Source organism: Pseudophryne corroboree, chromosome 1, assembly GCF_028390025.1.
Source record: "Pseudophryne corroboree isolate aPseCor3 chromosome 1, aPseCor3.hap2, whole genome shotgun sequence".
Taxonomy (NCBI): Eukaryota; Metazoa; Chordata; class Amphibia; order Anura; family Myobatrachidae; genus Pseudophryne; species Pseudophryne corroboree.
The window spans coordinates 283,623,927-283,643,955 of NC_086444.1; the positions used below are offsets into that span (position 1 = coordinate 283,623,927).

Here is a 20,029-nt window from a genome sequence, read left to right on the forward strand (position 1 = left end):
AGGCCGAAATTTGAACTTTAATAGACCCCAATTTTAGGCCCATAGACAATCCTGCTTGCAGGAAATGTAAGAATCGACCCAATTGAAATTCTTCCGTTGGAGCCTTCTTGGCCTCACACCACGCAACATATTTTCGCCAAATGCGGTGATAATGTTGTACAGTCACTTCCTTCCTAGCCTTAATCAAGGTAGGAATAACTTCCTCTGGAATGCCCTTTTCTTTTAGAATCCGGCGTTCAACCGCCATGCCGTCAAACGCAGACGCGGTAAGTCTTGGAACATACAAGGTCCCTGCTGAAGCAGATCCCTTCTCAGAGGTAGAGGCCACGGATCCTCCGTGAGCATCTCTTGAAGTTCCGGATACCAAGTTCTCCTTGGCCAGTCCGGAGCCACCAGTATCGTTCTTACTCCTCTTTTCCGTATAATTCTCAGCACCTTTGGTATGAGAGGCAGAGGAGGGAACACATACACTGATTGGTACACCCACGGTGTTACCAGAACGTCCACAGCTATTGCCTGAGGGTCTCTTGACCTGGCGCAATACCTGTCCAATTTTTTGTTGAGGCGAGACGCCATCATGTCTACCTTTGGTTTTTCCCAACGGTTCACAATCATGTGGAAAACTTCTGGATGAAGTCCCCACTCTCCCGGGTGAAGGTCGTGTCTGCTGAGGAAATCTGCTTCCCAGTTGTCCACTCCCGGGATGAACACTGCTGACAGTGCTATGACATGATTCTCCGCCCAGCGCAGAATCCTTGCCGCTTCTGCCATTGCACTCCTGCTTCTCGTGCCGCCTTGTCGGTTTACGTGGGCGACTGCCGTGATGTTGTCGGACTGGATCAACACCGGCTGACCCTGAAGCAGCGGTTTTGCCAGACTTAGAGCATTGTAGATCGCTCTTAGCTCCAGTATATTTATGTGAAGAGACGTCTCCAGGCTTGACCACACGCCCTGGAAATTTCTTCCCTTTGTGACTGCTCCCCAACCTCGTAGGCTGGCATCCGTAGTCACCAGGACCCAGTCCTGTATGCCGAATCTGCGGCCCACTAACAGATGGGCAGTCTGCAGCCACCACAGGAGAGACAACCTTGTTCTTGGTGACATTGCTATCCGCTGATGCATGTGCAGATGCGATCCGGACCATTTGTCCAGCAGATCCCACTGAAATGTCCGTGCATGGAATCTGCCGAATGGAATCGCTTCGTACGAAGCCACCATCTTTCCCAGGACTCTTGTGCATTGATGTACTGACACCGTTCCTGGTTTTAGGAGGTTCCTGACAAGTTCGGATAACTCCCTTGCTTTTTCCTCCGGGAGAAACACCTTTTTCTGAACCGTGTCCAGAATCATTCCCAGGAACAGCAGACGAGTTGTCGGGGTCAATTGAGATTTTGGAAGATTCAGAATCCACCCGTGTTGCTGGAGCACTACCTGGGTTAGTGCTACACCGACTTCCAGCTGTTCTCTGGACTTTGCCCTTATCAGGAGATCGTCCAAGTAAGGGATAATTAATACGCCTTTTCTTCGTAGAAGAACCATCATTTCGGTCATTACCTTGGTAAAGACCCGAGGGGCCGTAGACAAACCAAACGGCATCGTTTGAAACTAATAATGACAGTCTTGTATCACGAACCTGAGATACCCTTGGTGTGAGGGGTAAATTGGGACATGCAGATAAGCATCCTTTATGTCCAGGGACACCATGAAGTCCCCGTCTTCCAGATTCGCTATCACTGCTCTGAGTGACTCCATTTTGAACTTGAATTTCTGTATGTACAGGTTCAAGGATTTCAGATTTAGAATAGGTCTTACCGAACCGTCCGGCTTCGGTACCACAAATAGTGTGGAATAATACCCCTTTCCCTGTTGTAGGAGGGGTACCTTGACTATCACCTGCTGAGAATACAGCTTGTGAATGGCTTCCAAAACCGACGTCCTTTCTGAGGGAGACGTTGGTAAAGCAGACTTTAGGAACCGGCGAGGGGGAAACCTTTCGAACTCCAGCATGTAACCCTGAGATATTATCTGCAGGACCCACGGGTCCACTTGTGAGTGAGCCCATTGATTGCTGAAAATCTTGAGTCGACCCCCCACCGTTCCTGGGTCCGCTTGTAAAGCCCCAGCGTCATGCTGATGGCTTTGTAGAAGCCGGGGCGGGCTTCTGTTCCTGGGCAGGGGCTGCGTGCTGCCCTTTCTTACCCTTTCCTCTGCCTCTCGGCAGATAAGACTGTCCTTTTGGTCGCTTTTTATAGGAGCGAAAGGACTGCGGCTGAAAAGACGGTGTCTTTTTCTGTTGTGAAGGGGTCTGAGGTAAAAAGGTGGATTTGCCGGCAGTTGCCGTGGTCACCAGGTCCGAAAGACCGACCCCAAACAATTCCTCTCCTTTATATGGCAATACTTCCATATGCCTCTTGGAATCCGCATCACCTGACCACTGTCGCGTCCATAAACTTCTTCTAGCAGATATGGACATCGCGCTTACTCTTGATGCTAGAGTACAAACATCCCTCTGAGCATCTCGCATATAAAGAAAAGCATCCTTTAATTGCTCTAGAGTCAATAAAATACTGTCCCTATCCAGGGTCTCAATATTTTCAGTCAGAGAATCCAACCACACTACCCCAGCACTGCACATCCAGGCTGAGGCTATTGCCGGTCGCAGTATAACACCCGTATGTGTGTATATACTCTTCAGTGTAGTTTCCAGCCTCCTATCTGCTGGATCCTTGAGGGCGGCCGTATCAGGAGACGGCAACGCCACTTGCTTTGATAAACGTGTGAGCGCCTTATCCACCTTAGGGGGTGATTCCCAGCGCGCCCTAACCTCTGGTGGGAAAGGGTATAATGCCAACAACTTCTTTGAAATTAGCATTTTTCTATCGGGGGTAACCCACGCTTCATCACACACATCATTCAATTCCTCTGATTCTGGGAAAAATACAGGTAGTTTTTTCACCCCCCACATAATACCCCTTTTTGAGGTACCAGTAGTATCAGAGAGCTGCAAAGCCTCCTTCATTGCCGTGATCATATAACGTGTGGCCCTATTGGAAAATACGTTTACTTCCTCACCGTCGACACTAGATTCATCTGTGTCGGTACCCGTGTCGACTGACTGAGGTAAGGGACGTTTTACAGCCCCTGACGGTGTCTGAGATGCCTGAACCGGTACTAACTGGTTTGCCGGGCGTCTCATTTCGTCAACTGACTTTTGTAATGTGCTGACATTATCACGTAATTCCATAACCAAAGCCATCCATTCCGGTGTCGACTCCCTAGGGGGTGACATTACCATCATCGGCAATTGCTCTGCCTACACACCAACTTCGTCCTCATACATGTCGACACACACGTACCGACACACACAGCAGCCACACAGTGAATGCTCTATTGAAGACAGGACCCTCCTAGCCCTTTGGGGAGACAGAGGGAGAGTTTGCCAGCACACACCAAAAGCGCTATACAGTATATAACAACCCTAGAAGGTGTTGTTTTTATATATGCGCTCTCAATATATATTTATATCGCCAATTTATGCCCCCCCTCTCTTTGTTACCCTGTTTCTGTAGTGCAGTGCAGGGGAGAGTCGTGGGAGCCTTCCTCACCAGCGGAGCCGTGCAGGAAAATGGCGCCGAGTGCTGAGGAGAATAAGCTCCGCCCCTTTTCCGGCGGGCTTTTCTCCCGGTTTTTCTAATAAACTGGCCTGGGTTAAATACATACATATAGCCTTAATGGCTATATGTGATGTATTTATTTGCCTCTAAGGTACTCTATATTGCTGCCCAGGGCGCCCCCAGCAGCGCCCTGCACCCTCCGTGACCGAGATCCGTGAGCCGTGTAGCAACAATGGCGCACAGCTGCAGTGCTGTGCGCTACCTCTATGAAGACTGAAGTCTTCTGCCGCCTGTTTCCGGACCTCCGTTCTGCCGTTCTTCAGCGTCTGTAAGGGGGATCGGCGGCGCGGCTCCGGGACGAACCCCAGGCTGACCTGTGTTCCGACTCCCTCTGGCGCTCAGTGTCCAGTAGCCTAAGACTTCAATCCTCCTGCAGGCAGGTGAGTTGCAAGTCTCTCCCCTAAGTCCCTCGTTGCAGTGCTCCTGTCGCCAGCAGGAGACACTGATTAGAAACCTAAAAAAAAACTTTTCTAACTAGCTCTTTAAGAGAGCCACCTAGATTGCACCCTCTCGGACGGGCACAAAAACCTAACTGAGGCTTGGAGGAGGGTCATAGGGGGAGGAGCCAGTACGCACCATGTGACCTAAAAGCTTTTTTAGATGTGCCCTGTCTCCTGCGGAGCCCGCTATTCCCCATGGTCCTGACGGAGTCCCCAGCATCCACTAGGACGTTAGAGAAAAAACTATAGTTATGGATGTACATGCAGCCTATTCCATTGTTCAGCCACCATAATCAAGGCACTTGCAAACACATCTCACAACCAATCAATAAAAACTGTGAGAGATTACTTATGGGCCTGGCGCTCTGCCAGTGTGTAGTATAGGCTGTTGACCATTTAATTAGATATTTTAGTACAGACTGTACAAGAAATGGGTTCCCTGTGAATAAGGGCAGCAGTCCTCCTTTTCCTTAGGGTAACTCCATAAGCTGCTGCAAAGACCCTTCTAAACCTCCAGCATGTAGAACAAGTGCACAGTAATCCTAGGAGTCTTTAGGTGCAAAATAATCCCAGAATATTAGTTATTCCAATTTAAACATTTGAAAAAATACCTCCATTAATCTATTTTTAAATACAGGTTGAGTATCCCTTACCCAAAATGCTTGGGACCAGAAGTATTTTGGATATCTGATTTTTCCGTATTTTGGAATAATTGCATACTATAATGAGATGATATAGCAATGGGACCCAAGTCTAAGCACAGAGTGCATTTATGTTTCATATACACCTTATACACACAGCCTGAAGGTCATTTTAGCCAATATTTGTAATAACTTTGTGCATTAAACAAAGTTTTGTACATTCACACAATTCATTTTTGTTTCATATACAGCTTATACACACAGCCTGAAGGTCATTTTAGCCAATATTTGTAATAACTTTGTGCATTAAACAAAGTTTTGTACATTCACACAATTCATTTTTGTTTCATATACAGCTTATACACACAGCCTGAAGGTCATTTAATACCATATTTTTAATAACTTTGTGTATTCAACAAAGTTTGTGTACATTGAGCCATCAGAAAACAAAGGTTTCACTATCTCACTCAAACAAAAAATCGTATTTCGGAATATTTGGATATGGGATACTCAACCTGTACTACATAGATTATCAATTAACTTTTTACACAGTGAATTTGTACAACCTTAAGTGAAAAGACTGTATATGGCTATCATGTACTGTAATTTCATTGTGTAGCGTTCCATCAGTGGAAATGACTAAACTGCACCTCCTTTTTTATTTCATTTGTATGGATCCTTGGAATTCCCTTTTAATAGTAATGTTGATGTCCCAACACTCTCATTTAATTGCTCTCTGCTATAGTTTAATTCTGTTAATTTAAATTGTAATACATAAATTAAAGTGTGTGTTCAATATCCTACCTTTTTATTTATTTTAAATATAACATTTTATTGTAAACTATGATTCATGAAACCAAATTATTATTTTTTTTTGTTATGGATAATATCTGACCTTTTAGAAAAGTGATATCTGAAGCAATGAAAAGGTTCATTGTATGTTGGGAAAAGATCTTGATTTTTCTTTCAATTGTTTTTTAGGATTTTGATGGTGCACAGATAACTTTGTATATTAGTGTAACTTTCCCAATTGTAATTTGTTTATTTTGCACATTTAGAGCTTCATTTCTTTTTACTGTAAACCTGCGTTTAAAAACCACAAGTATACTTGGTTGTCACGTCACATTCTTTGGCAATACATTTAAAATAATTAAAAAAAAATGCTATCTTTTGTTAATATTAAATTACACTATGCAAAAACCAATACTGATATAAACTCCAACAAGGGCTATGATTCTTGCCCGCATACTTTTTATTGCATTCACCATCGCATGTGAATAATTCTTATGCATGGAATACCCAGTGATGAATGCGTGAAGTAGCAGACTTTAGTGTCCTTGTGATAGTTGCCAGTGTGGCTGCATGGCCTTATTTGAGTAGGGCAAAAATCAATTGGCTACTGTCAGAAATACTCTCTCTACCACCTACAATATAGGGGGCAATCAATTCGTAGTGAAGAGCCGTGCCACCTGTGCACATATGGGCCATTTATTGTAGTGCTGCCATGGCACGTTTTTCCTTGCACTCATATTGGATGCAAAGGAATTTAATTCCCTCCATAGTGGGCAAAAAATAGTTTTGTTTAGACAATTAAAATAGAATGTTGTCAAATATACAATGCCAATTAAAAGGACACATGTCCAGGGTGGGGGAAGGGGTTAATAAGATAGATTTTTACATTTTGTAGTTTATATACTGTTTAAGTAGAACCCTGATTATCTGGGATTGTAGTGCACATTAACTAATCAAAGTTCTACTATACAACATGTCAGCATTTTTTAAGGCCTTTTTGATTTGGGACCTCTGTATTCAGTCCATTATGTCTGCACTTGTCCCAGCTCATGAGTCTAGAGCCCCACCTAAAGAGAAAGCAGTACACAATGTCGCAGTCATGCTGTGTTGCAGTACAATGACAATGTGTGAAACCAGTGACCATAATTTAGAAAAGCTACAGATCTAATAATTGATCATGTAAAGTATGACGTTTAATATATAATTTTTTTATTTTGTTTGTACTTGGCAAATGTTTCCCACAAATGTACAGAAAATTAGATAATGCATGTGCAACTGGTAATGTGTGAAAACCATTCTGCAACATATGTAGGACAGCGAGCATGGGACCAACCTGCCCAGAAAGATGGACAGCCTTGGCAGCAACCATTCCATACCGAGTATGTCAGTCAGCACGGGTAGCCAGAACAGCAGTGTGAACAGCATGCAAGAGGTAATGGACATGAGCCCAGACCTGATCATGATGCCAAGTTATAGCTGCAGTTATGATTCCACCTCTTCTTTGGTTCCCAAAAAGGTAAGCAAGACTATTCAGGGGGGAAAAACAAATGTTTCATTGCCCTGCTAGAGACTTTACTATTATCTAACCCATTAGTGCTAGCTAATGCTATATAAAGAATAGGTTACATTATACCGGCTTATAATGCTTGGTACACACTAGAAGTTCTTGCAACAAACAATATATCTGTAGTGCATCGGCAGGTGTGTGCAACTGATAGGTCTGTGAAAGACATCGTTCACAGACATATCAGGTTGGTCCTGCAGCAGAGCCAATGGCAATATATCCTGCAAGTATATTATCATGTGTGGCTGTGTGTACAGCCGACTGTCCCATGTGCCGGTGGCAGGAACCGCCGACAATGACGTTCAAATGTCCACCTAGTTGTGATGTCTGGACCGACGTATCAAGGGGCTGATTGGCAAGTGTGTATAGCGTACCTAATTGCCCTTTCGGTCTGCGTGACAACCAGCCGGCCACGTTGTCACTCTAGTGTGTACCCAGCTGTAGACTGTAACCCAAAGTAAATGTTTATGAATGGCTTATTATTTAGTTATTTTAGAGTAATTTGAAAACTAAATTGGCAAAATGTAAGAACTGTGTTTTAATATGAAGTGTACGGCAGTCGGACATATGTTAAGATAAATAACTCTGGCCTTTTCTTGCACAGTCTCTGCTCTTCTGTACGCCACCAATGAACTAACATGGTTGACAGATACTGTAGTTACCATGCATGTGCCTACATAGTAGCCGGCTAAGAATCGCACACCTCTGCGGTTGTTAATTCTTTAAACCTGCCACTAATAGCATGCTATTCAGTAATACAATTGATATTTATATTGCATGATTATGCAGTCTGTCTGCCATGGCTGGCTGGGAAGAAGAGCAGAGATTCAGAAAGAGAAGGCATTTTATTACGCAATTTGTAAATGTTATGTGCAGGATAGTAGTGTTGGTAATGGCACAAGTGAAGGCAATTGAACATTCCTATGTTTTTTATTCTAGGTTAGCAGGGAGGTTATAGAACGGGTGCAGTATGGTATGCCGGCAGCCGGGCTCCCGGTGGCCAGCATACCGGTGCCGGAATCCAGGGGGGGGGAGGGGGAGGGGGGGTGGAGCTCCAAGAGGGAGAAAAGGTGTCGGTATGCCGGGTGTTGGGATTCCGGCACCGGTATTCTGTGCGCCGGGATCCCAACAGCCGGCAAACTGAAGACCACCCTTACAGAACTACCCGCACTATTGCTTGTAGTCTTTGCAAGACGCTTAAAATGTTCTTTAAAGAAATACAGAGTTTTTTCCCTTCACTGTTTGAGGCCTCTGTTTCAGGCTACAAAAATATGATCAGAAACCATATTCTAAGGTAAAGCCAATAATCCTACAAAATATAATATTTAACCATCAAACCTGCAACATGAGCCCAAATCTGATCTTCAGAACTTATTGTAATGTTAAGTGTTATATCCATTGTCTGTTGCCATATGTAATTGACAGTGAGGTTGACATGACATGACAAAAACCTTTTAGGAAGGGAGACCTTTATTGTGACCACAATGTTCTGTGACAAATGATGGTTAATTGTCGGGGTGATTCACATGGGAGATCATATTGATGACAATTGCCTTTTATGCAGCCTGTCCCACTTTAAGACACAGTTCATTGTTGTTGGGACAGAAGTTAATTGTAGGCATTTTTGTATGCAGAATGCCATAGTAACTCTCTAGTCTCTTGCAGGTTGCATCTCTTGTCTGCCTAAAACTGACAGTGTTGCAATTATTAACTAAAACTTGAAACAAGCACATCCTTCAGCTAAATATTTATTTACTTTATTTTGCACCCTTCACATGTTGCTCCCCTAGTATGAATCTGCAACACCAGGTAAAGATGAACTACTAGAATATGGGTGCCAAAATTACAAATAATTTGGAAAATAGTGTTAGGCAAATCCCCAAATTTATGATTAAAAAAAAAAAAAATGACATTTATTTACCTCTTTGTAAAAAAAAAAAAACAGAAGGGAAAAAATCCTGTATATTAAGACTTTGCCGGTACACAACCACTAATGGAGTGTGCAGGGATTATTGTATATTAGTCCAGAATCTGAGGTCCTTAATCCAACAACAATAGAAGGTAGGAAGAGAAGGCCCTGTTGGCTAGTCCTCCTCCTCCTCCCCATCCTCTCTGGGCTCTCCCTAGCTGGCATCCCTCATCTGTGGCACATCATTGTCTGCACTGTGTAAAACTTTAGCAGGCACTGGCTTTTTTTTTTTTCCTTCTTGCATGTCACAATAGCAAATGCCACCATTTTGGGGGTGTTTCCTGCCCTTGACAGCTGTGGAAATGTAATATATATTTTTGTGATCACACTGTCTCTTTAAAAAAAAAAAAAAAAAAATCAGCAGCAGCCAGCAGCCCAGTGAGCCCTCCTCAGCGAGGCTGGAAAGTGCTAGAACGGAGCAGGGTCTGGAGGAGCGATCGCTCAACGGCGGCAGGAGGCGCGGTGGCGGCAGCACCTTGCAGCAGCAGCCAGACTGCGCGGACAGGGGCCGTGCCGGCAGCGACCCGCACCGCCACCCCAAAAATAGATCCGTTCAAGCCAGAGGGGGAGGAGACTGCACACCCAAATCCCAAACCTACAGCGTCTAAAAGACAATAGGAGCCACCCGGCCGTGCCCGGGGAGCGCTGCTCCGGTGCCTGAGCCAGAGGGGGGCATGATGCCAGGCGGCGGCACGGGGGAGGCGGCGGGGCGCTGTGTGTAGCCGCGGCCGGCCTGATCGCTGTGCAGCAATTGGGTTACTGTGTGTGTGTGTACGTGTGGGATATAAATAAATATATCTACATCGCTGCTTCCCTCCCCGTCCCCTCCTCCTCTGCCTCCTCCTCCGGCTGGATGGGATTGTGCTGGAGCTGCTAGGGAAGCTGCTGCTGCTGCCGTGGTGGTGGCGGTGCTGCTGCTGCTGGAGGAGCCCCACCACACACAGGCGTCTCTGTAGAAGGATCAGCTGACCCCGCGCCGAGCTCCAGCTGCAATGGGCTGCTGCCGCCGCCTCTCCTCCTGCCCCTCGCCCGGTGGGAGCTGCAGGGACTGAACCCCGGGCGGGCGGACGGAGACATCCATAATTAAGGAGAAAAACAAGAGGGGGGGAGCGGAACGGGGAGCCGGGGGGGAGTGAGACAGCGGGAGAGCGGGGAGAGAGAGACAGCAGCCGGGGGGGGAGGGAGGGTGGGGGAAGAAGAATCACGTTAAACTATGCATCTCATACAGCCGTGCTGGCGCGGACGGAGCGGGGCTGAGAGAGCAGCGGCGGCCGGGAGCACCCCACACTTCTTTCTCCTGCTTTTCACCCCTTCCTGCAGGATCATGCATTCATAAGTGATGAGGCGGACCACAGGGATCCCAGGCCTGAGCTGCGGCCTACCCAGTCAGTGCAAAGTCAGGCACTTCATTACCGGACCCGCGAGCGATTCGCTACAATCAAATCAGCATCTTTGGTAAGCCAGCGATGTATCAAGATTTTTTTTTTTCCGTTATATTTTTTCCCCCCACTGCCATCACCCATCCCCCCCTCTCTTTCCTCCTCCCAGTACCCCCCCATCGTCTTATGCTGCACCTTCCCCTCACCTCATCCTGGCACCCTCAACCCCATCACCCCTCCCTCCATAAAAAGAGATTTGCATCTCTTGGTTACCCTCCCCCGTCCCCTATCTGTCGTTCATGTTTTAATGTTTGTTGGCATAGCAACCAGGGCTTGCAAAGGAGGAATTCTAGCCCTGTGCATGGAATACAAAATCCCCTGATATTGAAATACATATACATATATATACATATATATATATATATATATATATATATATATATATATATATATATATATATATATAATCCGTACATATAACGGATTGCTGGTAACACTGCAATATTAAATGCAAGCTGGACAGGGAGATGTCTCCCGAAAGATGGATCTCTTTGTGTGTGTGTGTGGTTCCCCCCCCCCCCCCCTCCATCCCCCCCTTTATGTCACCTGTGTGTATCAATGCCCTCCGTTAAACCTTTCTCTCTATGTATAGCTTTCCTCTTTAGTGATGAGTGGTGAGGTTTTTGTTGCTTGACCCTCCCTGGCTGGTGACGGGTGGTTTATGTCTAGTATGCTGAGATGCCATACGAAGGCATACATGTTTGTGTTGTGATAACAGAGAATAATGATGGCTTTCTCCTTACTGCTGTAGGACTATTCATTTAAGGATATATTGATTCAGGGATCAGCTGTCTGGCAATCGTACATTGTGTATATTTATGTAGCTATAATTTGCATAACCCTCCAGATGTTCCTTCATAAATAGATGGGTGTCCTTGCAAAAAAAAAAAAAAAAGAGGAAAAAAAATGGGAGGGGGTTGTCACACCCCTTTTACTATATTATTATATGTAATACACACAAAATCTAATTTTAGAATCTACTATTACTCCAAAATTGTTACATTGGATTGCTGGTTGTGCTTATGAATGCTACATTTATGGACAAGGGGCAGACCCGGATTTTGTCGACATCCAGTGATGCTTGCTGGCACCAGAGTACAAATCCAATTCTAGAATTGTTGCTGGATAGAGCAGAGGCTGGCATATGCCATATTGTATAGCACATCGCAGTGTCTGATAAGGCATGAAGGCTGATCACCTGTGCATGCTGCATTTGTAGTGTTCTTTTCCAGCAAGATGATATTTAGCAATAACATGCTCACCATAAGAGGAACCATTTTTAATTGTTCATATTCTATAATCCCCCAAAGTTCCTGTTGAATGGTACCTCTCCCTGTCTTTTCAGACGTGTTCTCTAACATGAAAGGCAATTAATAGGATTCTGCTAAATAGGAAAAATGCTTACTCATGTAAAAAGCACAATTTTAGCACAAATGATTTTGATGTCAGACTACACATGTTAGCAATAAATAATTAAGGCTTTTTTAGTACTCTGTCTTCATCACACATTTGCATAATGACTGTATGTAAACACCCTCCTTCTATGTACAGAATTAGATGGCATGTGGATAAACACCAACTCATAAAAACATTTATTAATGGTCCTTGACTGTGCCACCATTTTCTGATTGGCCTTGGATTTTAGAACATGTTATAGTTTGATGTGTCCAGTTTCCCAATTTAGCATCCAGTTTACATTTATTTGTGTTCTTATTGCATATACATCACATAAGGTAGTGGATATTTTCCAGATTTGTTTGTTTTTGGACAAAAATAACCCCACTGTGAAAGTCATTTAGAAGTCTGCCATTATTTCTATCAAACGCAGGCTTCTCTTGAAACAATATAAAGCAGGCCTCTTCTGAAAATATACATTCCTAGACTATGTATCCATAAAGCATCACACTTGTGGAAGGATGTTGTACATTGCTCAGCAATGTTCAGCCTTCTGGCTTTCTAAATGTACTGCGCAAATTACATTTGTTAAATTGTTGTTTTTTTTGTGTGGAATTACGGTCTATATAGTTTAAAATTAATTTCTGGTGCTTCATTTGCATAGAAAACTTTCTTCATACCTTTGTCCCTTGATACAGTATGGCAAGGGTTTTGCAGCCAAGTATTTTTAGATAGGCTTCCAGGCTGCTAGTGGTAATTATGGGTTGATATTTGGCTACCAAAGTATCATATGGTACCTTGAGGGTTTTCATTTTCAGTATTCTTTGGTCACTGATCAATCTGAGGATGTTTGTTTCTGTAGAACATTGCTGTCTATTCCAGTTGGTCAACTATCATAACCTTTCAGTCCCCTGATAAGGCAACCCAGTAATTTTATGTTGTAGGTGTAAAACTGTAAATTAGTTATCTTTTGTTTGAGTCCGTCGTTATTAAGAAGGTTTGCAAGGGATCCTGACACATTATTAAACTGTGATCATTAAGATCAGTTGGGTTTTTTTTTTTACTTAGTAGATTGTCGAAGAACCAACAAGTATGTGGGGTGAAATAAATCTACAATCAAATATAGATGACCAAATCGATACATAATCCTTTCAGATTACAGGAAGGATTTTAATCCAAAAGTCTCAGATTGAAATGAATTGAAACGAATTGTAACATAATACAATACACTTTATTCAAAGTCAAACAACCTTATAATTGCATTATTGCAATTGCAGTTTGGATAGGTTTCTGCTGTAAGATCAAAATTATAATGTGTGTGAAGCAGTCACTTCTGATTGTGCTTTACAGTTGCTGCAAACAGTGTTTAATTTAAAAATGTGTGTATGACAAAGCAGGACGTTCTCTTGTTAAATCCAAAAACATATGAAAAGACTTCTTAATCACATCTCTGCAATTACAATTGAGATGGATTCAACTGCGTTGATGGGCACCAGGTGAACTGAAATAGAACAAGAAACTGTAAAAGGAAAAAAAAAAACATTGTAAAGTAAGTTACACACTACTAATACAGTAGTTTCTATACATTTACAGGCACTTGTGATAAATGAAACACATTTTTTTTGCTCAAGTGTGTACGTAGTCTGATGTGTATAGCAATGTAGTACAGAATGTATAGTTGTACTACTAAGACTATGCATTTTGTTTGTACTGTATAAGGTGATTTGTGAATATATGCCAGTTCTGTGCTGTGTTATGATTGCTAAACTAACTAGAACAATAACTAGTTAAGTATCTTTAGACCAGCAATTAAGGTGTAAAGGAGGCGAGAATATCTATATTTTGTTAGGCGTTTCATAGATTTTGCATTGGCTTTGTGTGATTCAACAGGTAGCTTTACATTAACACATTTATATTATTGTTCTTTGTTTATTTCACTTTGAATTGTTTTTGTAAACTTCATTTTGTGAATATGACGGGTGGCAACTGGACTAGGATGTAAGTTGCCTGGGACAGCCCGTTGGTGTATTAGAGTGTTTCTTTAGGTTAATGTCTAGAAGGCTGATAAAAGATTAATTTTTCATGTCTGCCATACTGAGAGAGTTGTGTACTGTATTTTGAGATGACATCATAGTGGTCGCCCGCCTGCCAGGATAATGTATGTAACCCATAGGGGCAGTATAATTAAAAGAGCTCTGTAGGTTGATAGAATTGTTGGAGGCCAATGTAGGAATTGCTGCAGTATTAGAACCATAAAAAAAAAAAAAAAAGTTGGCAAGTTTAGCAGAATAGCATTGACATTCAGAATAGCCTGTATGGTACGTGGTGTTGGTTAAAACAATGTGGTTCATATATCATTTAATATTAGTAGGGAGACATTTGCTGATAAGGTGTAATGTTTTGCAGTAGTGCCTCTGTGGTGGTGTTACAGAGACCACTTAAATGTGTAAATGACACAGAATACTTGTTTGTAGGAAATGCCTCATTATCGTTGTTGCAGTTGTGTTGGAAAATCCCCTTTTTCACTAAAAAATCATATTTTGGAAATCAAGCATTGAAAACTTGAGCCACTTTTACTAGTTCACCTTGGGTGGAGTCCTCTAATCGGTTATCTCTGAATGCAGCAAAAAAAATGCAGTTTTAGCCCTTTCAGTGTCTTGAAGTCCTTACCATAAGTACGGCTAGTGACCAATTACACACTTCCCTAGCAAACCAGGACACCATGGTTTTGTAGTTAGTTACCCTATCTAGCTTTCCAAGTCTGCAGTGCTATGATTTTTATAAGCTGGAGTTATAAGCAAACTCCTTCAGGTGAGTTGTACAGATGTCGCCATGTTCATCTATGCTGCATCGCGGTTTGCTAAATGGCGCGCTGGGCTGTGACTATTTGCAGCCGGCGATTGCGGGAGCGATCACCGGCTGCAAATAGTCGCAACATGCCGTATCGCATGCAAGATGAACATGACTACATCTATATATGCAATTTTTTTAATCTGCTCAATTAGTGGGTCAATTCAATTAGATGGGAGTTTGTAAAACTGAACTCGCATATATCACAGTGCTGCTTCATGAGACTTGATGTTGCCTTATTTTGCCCCCTACAAAGAGCGATTTAACACGTGTGCTTGAAAAAGTGGGGAAATCAACATAGACCCCAAAAAGATGGTAGCTAAGTTAGCAGGAGAGTAAAAGAATGCTGTTGGTGCCCATAAGCAAAGTGTTGGAGCTTCAAAGTATCAAATGGTTGATTTCATTTTATAGATTGGTAATGGTGGAAAAAATTATTGACCGCAAATGTATGCAAAGTGTAAAATGTTTAAAAAAAACCCAAACTTGTAACTCAAGTTAGAAAAGCGCTTTCCCATCAATACACGATCTCATCGTATATATCTCCCACATCATTTTACCTATTTTTTTTATTTTAGCTTTTTAGAGATATTCACTTGAAAAAATATGTCTTTATTAACCAAATCATACTATTACATCCCTCCAAATTCATGATTATTCATTGGTACAGATGTACCAGAAGTTTTGCACTGTTACCATATTTTTGCCTTTTAAATTAAATATTCCCTACCTTTTCACCTGCTCAGTGGGGTGTTCACAAAATAGTGCTAATTTGCTAGGAAAATAGATAGCGGAAATGCAATTTGTGGTGCGAATTTGCTGTGGAAACGTCTTTCAGGACCCAACTCTCTCCTAATTGAGTTGACCCCAAGTTGTCATCCTTGGAACAGCACGCCATTGCAGGCAGCATGTATTTTTCATGATTGGAGGCAATTCATTTCTATTCATTAATTTTCTATTATGACAATCTTTCATGTCTTAGCGCAAAATGTTTTCGAAATGGTCATGTCTGCAGGCAATGTTCTGCAGAGTGGCTGTTAAACTTGCCACTTCTCCACCCCATTCAGATCTGTGCAGTGATGGGCAAATAACTGTTTTCTTTGGTTTGCTTCCCAATCTCCACAATCTTTATAAATAATTAATTTATTTAAGTGAGCATAATTTGTACATTGGGATGGCACTGTCACAGAAATCCTTATGCTATCAGCATATGACTGCTTGACTGTTTTTCTCCAGTTGGGCAGGCCTCATTTCTTGCTTGGGACACCTGAACTACTTATGCAGTGCAAAGATTTACTTCTACATAGAAACTTAGAATTTGATGTCTGATAAGAACACCTTGGTCCATCTAGGTAGTAATGTATTCAAATACATATACTTAAATATAGAGTTGGCCCTCATTTGTGCAGCTATAACAGCTTCCACTCTTCTTGGAAGGCTTTTCGCAAGATTTTGCAGTGTTTCTGTGGGAATTTGTGCCCATTCATTCTGTAGAGCATTTGAGGTTATAAACTGATATTGGACGAGTAGGCCTGGCTCGCAATCTGCGTTCCAGTTCATCACAAAGGTGCTTGATGGGGTGGAGGTTAGTGCTCTTTGCGGGATAGTCAAGTTCTTTCACACCGAAGTCATCAAGCCATGTCTTTATAGTCCTTTCTATGTGCACTGGGGCAGTCAAGTTGAAATAGAAAATGGCCTTCCCCAAACTGTTGCCACAAAGTTGAAAGCCTAGAATTGTCCAAAATGTCTTAGCACGCTGAAGCATTAAGATTGCCCTTCACTGGAAATAATTGGTCTTGCCCAAACCCTGAAAAACAGCCCCATACCATTATCCATTCTCCACCAAACTTCACAATTGTCATAATGCAGTCAAGCAGGTAACATTTGCCAAACCCAAACTCAATCATCTGACTGCCACACAGAGAAGCATGATTCGTCACTCCACGGAACACGTTTTCACTGCTCCACATTCCATTGTCCGTGTGCTTTACACCACTCCATCTGATGCTTGGCATTGGACTTAAGGTGATGTGAGGCTTGCATGCAGCTGCTTGGCCATGGAAAGCCATTCCATTAAGCTCCTGCCTTACAGTTTTTGTGCTTACATTAATGCCAGTGGAAGTTCGGAACTCTAGCTATGGAATCATCAGCGTGTTGGTGACTTTTACGCACCTTAGCAGTCGACCCCTGATTTTACATGGTCTTCCACTTCGTGGCTGAGTTGCCGCTGTTCTTAAATGCTTTCACTTTCTAATAATATCACTTACAGATGACGGTGGAATATAGAGCAGGAATGAAAATTCAATAACCGTCTTATTACAAAGGTGGCATCCTATCACAGTACTAGGCTTGAAATTACTGAGCTCTTCAGAACATCTCATTTTGTATCACGAATGTTTGCAAATGGAGACTGCATGCTAGGTCCTTGATTTTATACACCTGTGGCAACCAGTACGATTGAAACACCTAAATTCAATAATTAACAGCTGTGGCCAAATACTTTTGTCCATATAGTGTATGTTACCATCTTAGAGAGGGCAGGGGATTTAGGATTTTTCCTGTATTGGGTAATGGTCGATCGGATGGCAATAAAAATGTGACTGTTAGTATCTACAGTGTGGTTGGATAGTGGTGCAGTCTTAGGTTTTATTTTGAGCATAATCTCTGTAATTTTAGACATTAAACATTTCTACTCATAGTTTCTGGTGTTTTGGGCAAGACTAAAAAGTATAGACACCATAATTCCTCCAACATAGCCGAGAAGTGATCTCAAACTGTGTGCCTACTCACCCTTGGGTGCCTCGCGGCACTTGCAGTGGTGCTTTGGGTTGGTGATCCAGGACTAAATCAAATTATTTATGGTCAAAGTGATTGGCAGACAACCGCACTGGTTTTGCCTATCACAAAACATGTGAACAATAAAGAAGCACAACTGTACACCACCACAACTGAACCTAAGGATGACAAGTAGGCACTATTTACTTCATTTTATACTGGTTTTTTTCCCCAAAGTTTATTAATAAAAAAACTTTTATCCTAGGGGTGCCAGGAAAAAAATGCTGATACTCTAGGGTGCCATGATTCAATAAAGTTTGGGATTAATACATTTAGACAGTTTCAATACATTCTGACATATCTTCTCCCACTCTACGTCCAGAAAGAAATGTGTAAATCCTCTACCCTTGTAGTTTGAACCAATAGTTTGGGGTTGATTCAATTCGGCAATTTATGAATAGCGCCGGGAATTAGCTCCCTACGCTATTCAATTCAGCTCCAGTTAAGTCGGCGATGTCCCGTTCTCGCCGACTAAACAGGTTGAATTGTCGGGAGAACGTGCATTCTCCGACTTAACTCCCCGGCGCGAGGCAGCACTTTTGTCGGGTTTCTTCTCTCATCCCCCGGGGATGAGAGAAGAATTCCTGACAATTGCGGGTAACTAGCAGCTGAATTGAATAGCGTCGGAAGATAATTCCCGGCGCTATTCATAAGTTGCCGAATTGAATCGACTCCTTTGTTTGCTTTACTAGGGTCCATAATATACCTATAACACGTTGAAATGGTGCATTTTAGAGACAGGGAGGACAATTTAGATATTACAGAGGATGGAGGTGAGACCAGGGCTAAGGGACATACTTGCAGTGTCTTAAGCCAATATGCTTATATAATTCACGAGTAGAGAGTCTATATTGAGATTGCTGCTGTGTAAATAACTTGATTACCAGCATTTTCCAGAAGGTCATTACTGTGGTTAGCCCCAAATCCAACAGGAAGACAGGGATAAGTCCGGGATCAATTAAAACACAGCCTTCACAGATAACTGGGCTGAGGAAAACACAGTATCTCCAGTGATTTTAATCATTGTGTCTCAAGCATACAGGGAATTAAGAGTACTTTTCAGAATGGTATTTGTCATTGGCCTATGTCCAGATTCTAACCAAAGGAAGTCTTCTAATGGTAAGGAGCCGGATAGAAAAAGCTTAATTTCCATCCATGGTTTAGGAAAGATAGGGTTAAACCAGTCTGAGGGCTGTGACCACGAACAAGCGAGTTGATAAGACTCCAATTTGGGTGCAGCGAGACCTCCTCTAATTTAAGACCGAAACATATGGTTACAAAATCCTACCATGCTTCCCCTTCCTATAAAGCATGAGGATATCACATAAAATTGATTTATAAGTGAACGAGGTAGTACATATGGCATGGCTTGAAAGAGATATAATATTTCGGGAAGGAGTACCTGCTTTACAGCAACCATCCTACTCATCCACGATATCTCATAATTGATCCATAATTTGATCAAGGTTTTGAATTGCTTTAGTAGTATAGAGTAATAGAGTGATTACAATCTATGGTAGTGTAAAGATCTGTGGGGATTCTAACACCCAGTTAACCTGTCAAGGAGTCTTGCCATGTATATGTGTACATAGATTTAAGAAACAGGAGCAAGGTCTGGTCAATACCTAGAGCCAAGGCGACTATTTTTTGTGTTTAGTTTATAATAGGATACCTCAGGAATAGCTTTGGAGTGCTACATGGGAAACCTCTAGGTTAGTAACAAATAGTACATCATCTGCGGAGACAAATTCTATGTTGGTGTGAGCTCACCAAAATCTGAGAGATCTGTTTGTGCAGTTCTATAGATAAGGCACAAATTAGTAGAGTTATTGGGCTCCCCTGTCTAGCTCCATTAGAAATGGGGATTCTTTTTTTTTTTTTTTTACACAAATCTGTTGAAAACTCTTATGGAGGAATATTAGTACAGTGCAAGGATTGATTGAAGAAGAGACCTCTTCAGGCCAGACCTGGCAATGACCATGGACATATATATCCAGTGTAGCCTATCAAACACTTTCTCAGCATAGGAGGAGCATGGGAGCCGATGCACACATTTTGCCATGCTATGCTTTCAAATTAAAGACCATTCCCATTGCCAGGGGCTTGTCTACCCAGTATAAAGCCCACTTGGGGGCATATGTAATAGGGTCAGAGTTTTCTGGACGTGCGGGATGCCAGACAATCTCTGGGTTTTTTTTTGTGTCAATCGTTTACAAGGCATGATTTTTCCTTGTAAATGATTGCTGCTTTAAAAAAATGTCCGAGATCTCCGGCAAACTTGTACCCTATTACATATGCCCCATGATCTTGATTTACTAGACTAGGAAGAAGGGGATTAAGGGGACAATTTTTCAGTGAGTGTTAAACCTGTTGTAAAACTCGCTGTGCATGTTACATGGTGCTCCAGTCAGTCCGCTCCAACTGTCCTTTTTG

At 42.5% G+C, this 20,029-nt stretch overlaps 1 protein-coding gene across 5 annotated transcripts in view; it reads left to right on the forward strand.

The window, feature by feature from the left end:
• The window catches only part of TAOK3 (TAO kinase 3), a 498,025-nt gene that overhangs the window by 297,039 nt on the left and 180,957 nt on the right, over window positions 1–20,029 (forward strand). For all 5 annotated transcript variants that reach the window (XM_063964317.1, XM_063964318.1, XM_063964319.1 and 2 more), the window contains 2 exons: window positions 6,860–7,063; window positions 10,401–10,535. In XM_063964317.1, the coding sequence (XP_063820387.1) occupies window positions 6,860–7,063; window positions 10,401–10,535 (339 nt within the window). The remainder of the gene's footprint in view (window positions 1–6,859; window positions 7,064–10,400; window positions 10,536–20,029) is intronic.